General features: G+C 37.1%; 2 protein-coding genes across 2 annotated transcripts; both read left to right on the top strand.

Annotated features, from left to right (window-relative positions):
* The first annotated feature begins 203 nt into the window (after positions 1–203).
* On the top strand, positions 204–1038 carry LOC132308463 (protein CHLORORESPIRATORY REDUCTION 41, chloroplastic). The gene has a single exon (XM_059806546.1). The coding sequence runs from the start codon at positions 271–273 to the stop codon at positions 898–900; it is 630 nt and encodes a 209-aa protein (XP_059662529.1). The 5' UTR covers positions 204–270; the 3' UTR covers positions 901–1038.
* A 2977-nt stretch (positions 1039–4015) lies between these two features.
* On the top strand, positions 4016–9898 carry LOC132308462 (ABC transporter B family member 15-like). Its single transcript, XM_059806545.1, has 7 exons — positions 4016–4294; positions 4618–4672; positions 4783–4970; positions 5359–5816; positions 5934–6474; positions 6673–8702; positions 9299–9898. Exons 1-7 carry the CDS (start codon positions 4112–4114, stop codon positions 9648–9650), a joined length of 3807 nt encoding a protein of 1268 aa, XP_059662528.1. The 5' UTR covers positions 4016–4111; the 3' UTR covers positions 9651–9898.
* Positions 9899–10377: the final 479 nt, after the last annotated feature.

Genomic DNA, 10377 nt, shown 5'->3' with positions numbered 1-10377 from the left:
TTTAATTTTGTTTTATAAATATTTCCCTAATCATAGATTTACATACCTTGCAATTATCACACGACGAAAGCCTCGTGCACCAGTTTGCTATTTAGATACTCAGACTAGACTAGACCCTACCCTTGCTTTGGTTGGCTTGAACCATGTTCCCCAATAAAGATATTTTACATGACTTTTATACGCCTAATGGTTTAAATATCTATCACCAATAATAATAGAGACAAATAGGCTTATCTTCTTCTTCCACTCCAAGTTTGGTTTCAAACCATCATGGCTTCCATTGCCCTTCAACTCCTCTCTCATGCACATCCTCTTCATCTAAATCACCCTTACCGCAACCAAAATAACCTCCCACGCCAAAGACATTTTACCATCAAATGCACTTCAAACTCAGTCCCTGAACAACCTGACTTTCCATCCCCAAGTCCCAACTCCGAAACCACCATCAACCCAGAAAGTTTTCCGATTGAAAAACGAAGAAAATCCGAAATAATAAGAGACAGGAAGTCCAGAACCGGGCTTGTAAAACCCGAGCCACCGAGCTTTGAAATAGGGTGGAAGAGAACCAAAGAGATTCCACTGGAGAAGCCAACAGGGTATGTGATCATGGATTTCTTGGAGAAGTTGCAGGAACTGATGGGGAGAGAGTTTGGGTCCACGGCGTTGCTGGCGAAAACCGGAGAGATTGTGGCGGAGAGAGCGAGAGAAGAAGCAGAAGTGCTGAGAGAGGAAGGAAAGGTGGAGGATAGGATGGTAACTGAGCTGTGTAGGGTATTGAAGCTGATGGAGATGGACTTGGCTATGGTTAAAGCTGCAGTGAAAGAAGAGACACTGAGTGAGAGGCTTGAACAAGCCAAGGCTCGGTGCAGGCAAGCTATTCTTGTCGCTAATTCGTTTTGATTATATTTATACACAATGTAATCTTAAATAGGAAATGAGAAATCACTTTTTTAAGATTCATTAGGATAAATAAATGGATTCGAAATCATGAGAGTTGACTATTAAAATTAAATTCATGTTTGAGACACATTGTTATCACGAATCAATCTACTCCATGAATATCATAATGAAACCATATTATGTGAAAGAATCGTCTACTCTCTATTCAGAAGAATAGCATAGTGAAGAGCAGAGTGTACTAAAATAATAAAATAAAAATAAAACATAAATGAATTTGAAAAAGTTTTGTTATTCTTGGGAAATTCAACTTCTTATTATAATGGAGTTTTAATAATTTTTTATTATATTGATAAGCCTAAATTTACAAATTTATCTTTATCTTTATTAAAAAGCAAATTTATCTTTCAAAATTAATACATTTGTTTAGTCAAAAAGATAATTAAAAAATTTTACAAAAATAGTACATGCATTTTTTGAATGGGACAAGCATTTTGGTATAGAATTTTGGAACCAAAATAATATATAATAGAGTTAAGGTTCAGAGGGCACTGGCAATGGAAGGCACTTGAGTTTGTATTCTTTGTGAACACAGAATAATACAAGTGTTTGGATCTAGTTGCACATTGCCATAATCACTTTAATCACAAGTTCTTGGGAGTTTGAATGACTGAACTTATATATATAGAGACCAATATGCAACGACTGCATTTTCTTTTGTCAATGGAAAAATTGCATGGAACAATTAAATGTAAGACCGATGGCGGAGCTATGATTGCTAAATAGGATAGTTAAAAATAATTAAATTTATGATTACTTAGTATGTCATTCATGCTCTAAATACAGAATTCTTATGCATTAATCATTCAATTAAACCTAGTAATTTATAACCTTCTAACAGAGTTACACTTCCAAACTCTGACGTGTTTTCATAGTTAATAATTCATTGAAGTATGTTTTATACAAGTATTAAAACAAACATTTGCAAAAATGCAAATTACCTATGTGTTCTGTATCAATATATTCACATTTGAAAGTAAAACCTATGTATTCTACCCCTGACTAGTTATTAATCCATAATATAGTAAATTACCCAATTTAACAAGAAATCATCAAGTCATCAACAAAGTCTTTTTTTTTTTATTTTTTATTATTAATTTTTATCCACCATATCCATCCACTTATGTCTTAGTGCCTTACACACGAAGAGTCTAGGTCCTCTTTCATAGACTAACAATGTGTTTGGTTTGTTGGGCTGGGACTTATTATGTTTTATTATGTTTTCTTTTGTGATTGGGTTGTCCATGGTTCGTGGAGGACTTGTTCATATTTAAGGTTTGATCTTTGTAAACTTTATAACTCTTTTTATTTATAGAAATATTATAGTTTGGGCTGGGCTAGGCTGATAGGAAGAGTAGTACATGGATTTATAGGAACAATAGTACTAATTTTTTTTTTTTAATTGGACCTGGGCTATAGCCAGGTTAGTCCATTACTAGACTTGTTGACATATGAAAGTAAATTTGGTAATTCATTCACTACTAATATAATAAAAAAATATTAAAAAATTAGTTTAATAAAAAAAAAAAGAACTATTAAAATAGAAAAATAGCAGAGAGGAGTAACATATATATGGGCAAGTGATTACAATTTCAAAGAAGTGAATTGTAAATAAAAATGTCACTATTATAGTCCGACACTAATGTAACCAAATCGTGAACAATCCAACGTGTTAACATCACATATATACTCCTGTTGGTTGTTCAAAGAAGCTGCAAACGTATAATAATGATTATGATCCCAAATAAATGCCAAATTTGACACCAATGTTTTCGCGGGCAATCCAAAAAAGATGTTGATTAATGCCATTTCAGGCGACAAACCTCCTTTAAAAACACCACCCTCCTTCATGTTCTTCATCAGCACTCGGTAGGAGAGGAGAAGCAGCCTTTGTTCTGTATAACAACAATACATGTCATGGTTCTTCGAGTGCCTCAGGTTTGTGATTCCTCGTAGATCACCAAACCAAGCTGCTTAGTGGCTGCCTAAAAAAGTTCTGTTTTTTTTTTTTGTTTTTGAAAAACAAAAAAAAAAAAGCTTTGGCAGTGCACAAAACTCCCACACCATTGCAAGGTTTGTGGAAATATCAGATGTACCAGTCTTACTATCGATTTTGCATCGTAACCTGTTTTTTTTATTTTTATTTTGTAAATCAAGAAAAGGGAAAAGGAAAGAGTTGTCCAGAGCTACTCTAATGGAGAAACCAATATAATTTCACCTAGTATGAAACGCGACTACAAATGATCTACATATGATGTTTTGTTAAATTGTTTATTTTTAGGACTCGAAAGAGTTCAGTCTTTAAGAGATAAACTCCACTTCACAGACCGCCAGCACTTAAATCACTTCGATCTCCAAGATTTCCACCCTTCACTCATTTTTTTCTTTCATAGATTTCATGTCAATATATACTATACTAATTAATACAAACTTTTTAAAAATAAATAAATAAATAAATAGAATCGATCAATTTAAAGAAAGGGATGGAAACGATGGGACACAAATTTGGGCTGCAGAGTCGTCAACATCATATCATACCATTTAGAACCAATGGACTCAAAACCAATCTATGATTTCTACGCAAAGTAGAGGAGGGGGAGTGAATTTTAGGCGGTCCTAGCCAAGACACTTATTGCATGAAATGAAAACAATTCAAATCATTGAATTGCTAGACTTATAATATATGAACCGCTTACAAATACAACGCAATTACCTTGGTGATTTTGTTTTGTTCATGGCTTATTAATCAAAACTACAACGACAAGTACAAATACAAATATTAATATTCTCGAATCCAAATGTTGCAGTAAGAGGAAAAAAACATGAAAGGCGTACTTGGCGAGGCCAATTGAAAAATCGTGGAAACCAACATTCCCCTCCATATCCTGACTAACACAAACAAACAATGACGGCTGATTCTAAGATGCACTGAACATTCTTTTTGGCTTTCACCATTTGGACTAACCTTAAAACACGAATCTAATCCAAATAAAATATCAACTACAATTGACCAAATGCACACACACACACACACACATATATACGTGTTGAAACGTACGAGCTTGTATAGATGAATAATTAAGCACTACTGATACCGATTGTGACTTTGAAGGTTAATTGTTCAACCCTCCTAGTGAAGGAGACATTGGATCATATGGGTAGAAAGGATGGAATGTTCAGATATGCTGATGGGGTGGACAAGTTGTTGATGTTTTTCGGGACTTTGGGTTGCATTGGAGATGGGTTGCAGGTCCCCCTCACGATGTACGCCCTTAGTTATGTGATCAATGATTATGGCAGCATCGGTACCAAGGTGCCTATTCATGTTGTAAACAAGGTAATTAGCATATTTCTAATTATCATTTCGGAAACAGCCTACCAAAATGTAGTTTGGTTGACGTTATTAAAACTTGATCTTTAAATACATTTAAGAAAAAAAAATTCTAATAAGAACTAATTTTGTCACTAATTCTAGTTAAGTTCTACTTTAACTTGCAAATGCAATAGCATGTCAAATTTTAAGCATATATAGTCTATCACCAAAAGAAAAAAAAGAAAGAAAAAGATATTAGTCCAAGAAAGTGTGATATACAGTCTATCGTTTATGGACTTTGATACATGCACTTATTAACATGCTACTGTAAATCTGTTATATTTCAGTATGCACTCAAACTGCTCTATGTTGCGATTGGAGTTGGATTATCTGCTTTTGTTGGTACATCTCCTAATCCTCTCTAGTTTTTTGCTTCCAATAATACTCGATGAGAAATAAAGATTACACTTTTACTACCAGAACTTCAATTTTGGTGGCATTTATTTATGCAGAAGGACTTTGTTGGGCAAGAACTTCTGAAAGACAGACTTCTCGAATGAGAATGGAATACCTGAAAGCAATCCTTAGACAAGAAGTTGGTTTCTTCGACACACAAGCAGCTGAATCTTCAATAACTTACCAAGTTGTTTCAACCATCTCCTCCGATTCCAATTCAATCCAAATCGCCATAGGAGAGAAGGTCTTTATTCGGTGGCCATGTTCTTCTTAATTTCTGTTGCACAACAACCCACGGTTGAAAGCCAATGACAATAGTAAATAGGAAACACATACAAAGAACAGTATGCCTGGATCTTCACTTCAAAGACCACACACACTCACACACACATATATATATGGGTGAATAATAACATGGAGCTTCTGTATGTAGATTAAGAGGTTTGGAAACACTGTCAAATTTGCCTAGCAATAAACAGGATTACGTAGCCTAATAGCAATTAACTATCAGAACAAACTATCTGTCCTACATCAGTTGGTATCAAAACATTCCAGCATCAAACAATTTCTTCTTTTAATTTTCTCCCCACTCTTGTTTTATGTAATTGAAATCTTATTGTTTTTATGTGCAGATACCCAACTGTTTGACTATGCTGTCATCCTTCTTCTTTTGCATGATATTTGCCTTTGTTCTGTCATGGAAGATTACATTGACATCTATACCGTTCACCATCGTGTTCATTGCCCCAGTACTTGGATTTGGGAAGCTCATGATGGATGTGGGGTCGAAGATGGTTGAATCTTACGGGGTTGCTGGTGGGATTGTAGAACAAGCAATTTCTTCAATAAGAACTGTATATTCATTTGTTGGAGAGCATCAGACGCTCAATAGGTTCAGCCACGCACTTCAAAAAACCATGGAATTGGGAATAAAGCAAGGTTTGGCAAGGGGATTGATGATGGGAAGCATGGGAATTATCTATGTTAGAGGGGCTTTTCAGGCTTGGTTTGGGTCTATTCTGGTTACTGAACAGGGGGAAAGGGGCGGCGACGTTTTTGTAGCTGGATTCAATGTCTTCATGGGAGGAGTGTGAGTTATTTCTTTATAAATCTTGTGCATTCTTTCTATTTAAACTGAAAAAGAAGATATTGATAAATTTCATTACTTTATTAAAATTTGAGACTCACTGTTGCACTAGTCTTGCAGGAATATTTTGACTGCACTGCCCAATCTCACCTTCATCACAGAGGCAAAGGTGGTTGCTACTAGGATTACGGAGATCATTGATCGGCTTCCAGCCATAGACATTGAAGAGAAGAAGGGGAAGGCTCTATCATATGTGAGAGGAGAAATTGAATTCAATGAAGTATATTTTAGTTACCCATCAAGGCCTGATACACCAATTCTACAAGGCTTTAATCTAAGAGTCCCAGCTGGCGAAACTGTAGGTCTTGTCGGAGGCAGTGGCTCTGGCAAGTCCACTATTGTTTCATTGCTTCAAAGATTTTATGATCCTACTGAAGGTGAAATTGTCTTGGATGGGTACAAGATAAATAAACTTCATCTCAAGTGGTTGAGATCACAAATGGGACTGGTTAATCAAGAACCAGTCCTCTTTGCAACATCCATTAAAGAGAATATACTATTTGGGAAGGAAGGAGCACCAATGGAAGATTTAGAAGAAGCAGCAAAGGCTGCAAATGCTCATGACTTCATTTCTAAGTTACCGGATGGGTATGAAACTCAAGTAAGTTAACATTTACTTTTTGAACACAATAACTTTGTTTTAGTTTCCTATTGTTGGCCTAAAGTGCTTTCAGAATAAACTTTAGTGGGGGAAAAAAAAAAAAAAAAGGGATAAAGAACTTGAGTAAGATATGATCTCTAAACGTCTAGAATTATTTTTTATTGTATATCTAATAGGATGTTTTATTGGAATCCCTAGGTTGGGCAATTTGGGATTCAATTGTCTGGAGGACAAAAACAACGAATAGCCATTGCGAGGGCTTTAATAAGAGATCCTAAAATCTTGCTGCTTGATGAAGCTACAAGTGCCCTGGATGCAACATCTGAAAGAACTATACAGGAGGCCATTGATCAGGCATCCGTGGGAAGGACAACAATTGTCATTGCCCACCGCCTCAGCACAATAAGAATGGCTAATCTAATTGTGGTTCTTCAATCAGGGAAAGTACTCGAATCGGGTTCACACGATGAGCTGATGCAAATGAATAGTGGACAGGGTGGAGAATACTTTCAAATGGTGCAGTTGCAGCAATCAACAATGCTAAATGAAGCCTCTATTGATTCTGATTATCCAGTAGATGTTCCGCAGAGCCAAAATATTAGAAGCCACCACAACATGGGTAGTCCACTGAGCCCAATGAGTGTGAGATCAACTGATGGAAGAAATCACCATACGAGTTTCCCACCAAGCCCAATGAGTGTGAGATCAAATGCACCAAGCACCCCAAGGATGCATCCATTTAGCCTGGTTTATACCATGAGCCCGCCTCACTCTGTCGATTTTGAAGCCTCTTATGAAAGTGATGATGAGAATTTGAAGCAACTAACTTCTACTACTCCTTCGCAGTGGCGTTTGCTAAAAATGAATGCACCTGAGTGGGGAAGAGCCTTGCTTGGATGCATAGGCGCGATGGGATCCGGAGCTGTTCAGCCCATAAATTCCTACTGTGTGGGAGCACTTATATCAGTTTACTTCAAAAATGACAAATCCTCCATTAAATCCGATGCCAGATTCTATTCTCTAGTTTTCTTAGGTGTTGGAGTATTCAACTTCATTACCAGTCTCCTCCAACACTACAATTTTGCAATCATGGGAGAAAAATTAACCAAAAGAGTAAGGGAGAAACTTCTTGAAAAGCTAATGACTTTTGAGATTGGATGGTTTGATCAAGATGAGAACATGAGTGCAGCCATTTGTGCAAGGTTATCAACTGAAGCTAACATGGTTCAATCCCTTGTTGGGGACCGTATCTCACTATTGGCTCAAGCATTCTTCAGTGCTACCTTTGCTTACGCACTAGGTCTTGCACTCACGTGGAGGCTAGCCATTGTACTGATCGCGGCCCAACCATTACTCATTGGGAGTTTTTACTCCAAGAGTTTCTTGTTCAAGGGCATGTCTGAAAAAATCCAAAAAGCACAAAAGGAAGGAAGCCAACTAGCAAGTGAAACTGTCATTAACCACAGAACTATAACTGCCTTCTCTTCTCAGAAGAGAATATTAAAGCTCTTTCGAGCCACTTTGGAAATGCCTAGGAAGGAAAGTATTAAACAGTCCTGGTATTCAGGTATTGGCATGTTTAGCTCCCAATTTTTGGCTGCAGCTTCAACAGCTTTGGCATACTGGTATGGAGGAAGGCTATTGACAAAAGGGTTAACAACTCCAGAACACCTCTTTCAAACATTCTTTTTACTGCTCTTTACAGCTTATACCATTGCCGACGCTGGAAGCATGACCAAAGATTTATCTAGAGGAAGAAATGCCGTCAGTTCAATATTTTCTATACTAGATAGGAATACTGAAATCGATCCAGATAACTCAAGGGGGTTTGATGCTACTAAAATCTCGATTAAAGGCAGAGTGGAGCTGAAAAATGTCGTCTTTGCATATCCATCAAGACCTAATCAGTTGATCTTTAGGGGTCTGAGCCTTAAGATTGCAGCAGGAAGTTCTGTAGCACTAGTGGGGCAGAGTGGTTCTGGCAAATCTACAGTTATTGGTCTTATAGAAAGATTTTATGACCCATTGAAGGGATCTGTACATATAGATGAAAGGGACATAAAGGAGTATCATTTGAGATCCCTGAGGACACAAATTGCATTAGTCAGTCAGGAGCCAACCCTCTTCGCAGGAACTATCCACGAAAACATTGCCTATGGGAAAAATGATGCCAAGGAATCTGAGATAACAGAGGCTGCAATGCTTGCCAATGCACACGAATTTATAAGGTATGAAATCTGCTGTGAAACTTTAATATTTTTTTATCTTATTTCGTTTTGTAAAAATCAATTTTCCAGGGAAAACAAGAACAGCTGATGCAAGGACATCTCTCCGTAGTGGGTAGAAATAGTTGAAAACAACTTATTTATTTATTTTTATTTATTATTTATTTTTATATATATATATATATATATATATTATCCTTCCTTTTAAAAGAAAATCTTACTCAAAATAAAAAAGTGGCAGCCTTGTCAATGATAAGGTTGCTCCATCGTAACCTAGAGGTAACAGGTTAAAAACATGAAGCAACCTCTCCACGTATGGAGGTAAGACTGCGTACATCAAGCTCTAACCATACCCGCAATGACGGGAGCAGAAAACAAAACCCTTTAAAGTGGTGAATGGAAAGGAACAAACTTTATACTGTTGTTTAACTTAGTACAAGATAAACTTGTCAGTAGCTAACCGAAAGGCAAATTTGGTGGAGAAAATGACTTTGCATTGAAGAATAAACTTACAGAAAAAATTGTGGTAGGAATGACTTTGCATTGAAGAATAAACTGTACCTCCTTTATATTAACCACTTGCTTCTTCTTTATTTCAGTGGAATGAAAGATGGGTATGATACTTACTGCGGAGAAAGAGGGGTTCAGTTATCAGGAGGTCAGAAACAGAGAATAGCACTAGCTCGTGCGATACTGAAGAACCCATCAATCCTTCTATTGGATGAGGCAACCAGTGCACTTGATAGTGCATCAGAGAACCTGGTTCAAGAAGCACTTGAGAAGATGATGAATGGTCGGACATGTATTGTTGTAGCTCACAGACTATCCACAATTCAGAATTCCAACTCTATTGTGGTGATCAAGGATGGAAAAGTTGTGGAACAGGGCTCACATTCTGATCTACTTTCCTTAGGCCGAAATGGAGTATACTATTCTCTTGTAAACCCATAAGCCAACAAACTCTCCTTATCTGTCAAGTGTAGAAAGTAGAATTAATTGATTGGTCCTCATCTGGGCTCTTGGGCTTAGGAGTTGGCTTGCGTGGTCAACCGCTAGTCCGGAGTTCGAGGATTGGTAAATAGAAAATTGAGAAAAATTGTTGTTGTTGTTACATAATACATGTAATTTGTCTCGAAAGAAATGAACGAAGCCGTTATAGTTATAGTTACATTAGAAATTAATGACTAAACTTTTTACTTTGTTGTGTTGGGAAAATGGTTAAAAAATTACTCGGCCCATACATTTAGAGTGAAAAAAAAAAGTACTCTGTAAGTTGTTGGGCTTAATAAATGGGTCCTGCTGCGCATATTTATTGTGCACCCTCATGACTGTTGGGCTTATGACCGTTGGGATTGTAGTAGTTGGTTTTTGACCGTTGGGAAATGAGTTTAGGCCTAGACCACTTGTAAAGAGTGGGGCTTTCTTCCAAGCCAATCCATCTGGGTTCCCACCATTCATCTTCTTTCTCCACAACTCTTTCCTCCACTCTCTTCAATGTCATCTCTGGTGGCACCGTCTGGCTACTTTCCGGCAAAGTTTCAGCCAAAATCAAGCGAGATTTTGATGATTTTCCGATTACTTCGTAGCCGCCTCCAACAAACTTCCGATAATGAGAAGCAAATAATTGAGACTTGAGAGAGAGAGAGAGAGAGAGAGAGAGAGAGAGAGAGAGAGAGAG

This window comes from Cornus florida, unplaced genomic scaffold (assembly GCF_030987335.1).
Source record: "Cornus florida cultivar Cherokee Brave unplaced genomic scaffold, ASM3098733v1 CherokeeBrave_3.0.0_Hap2_Chr05, whole genome shotgun sequence".
NCBI lineage: Eukaryota > Viridiplantae > Streptophyta > Magnoliopsida > Cornales > Cornaceae > Cornus > Cornus florida.
Note: the sequence above shows the minus strand (reverse complement) of the source record. Positions and strands in the feature narration are given on the sequence as shown.

Bases quoted from the DNA above. Each gene is read 5' to 3' on its own strand.
- LOC132308463 (XM_059806546.1), top strand. From the start codon at position 271: ATGGCTTCCATTGCCCTTCAACTCCTCTCTCATGCACATCCTCTTCAT.
- LOC132308462 (XM_059806545.1), top strand. From the start codon at position 4,112: ATGGGTAGAAAGGATGGAATGTTCAGATATGCTGATGGGGTGGACAAG. The intron at 4,673-4,782 runs GTACATCTCCTA...TTATTTATGCAG, and splicing joins TGGATTATCTGCTTTTGTTG to AAGGACTTTGTTGGGCAAGA. The intron at 8,703-9,298 runs GTATGAAATCTG...TCTTTATTTCAG, and splicing joins AATGCACACGAATTTATAAG to TGGAATGAAAGATGGGTATG.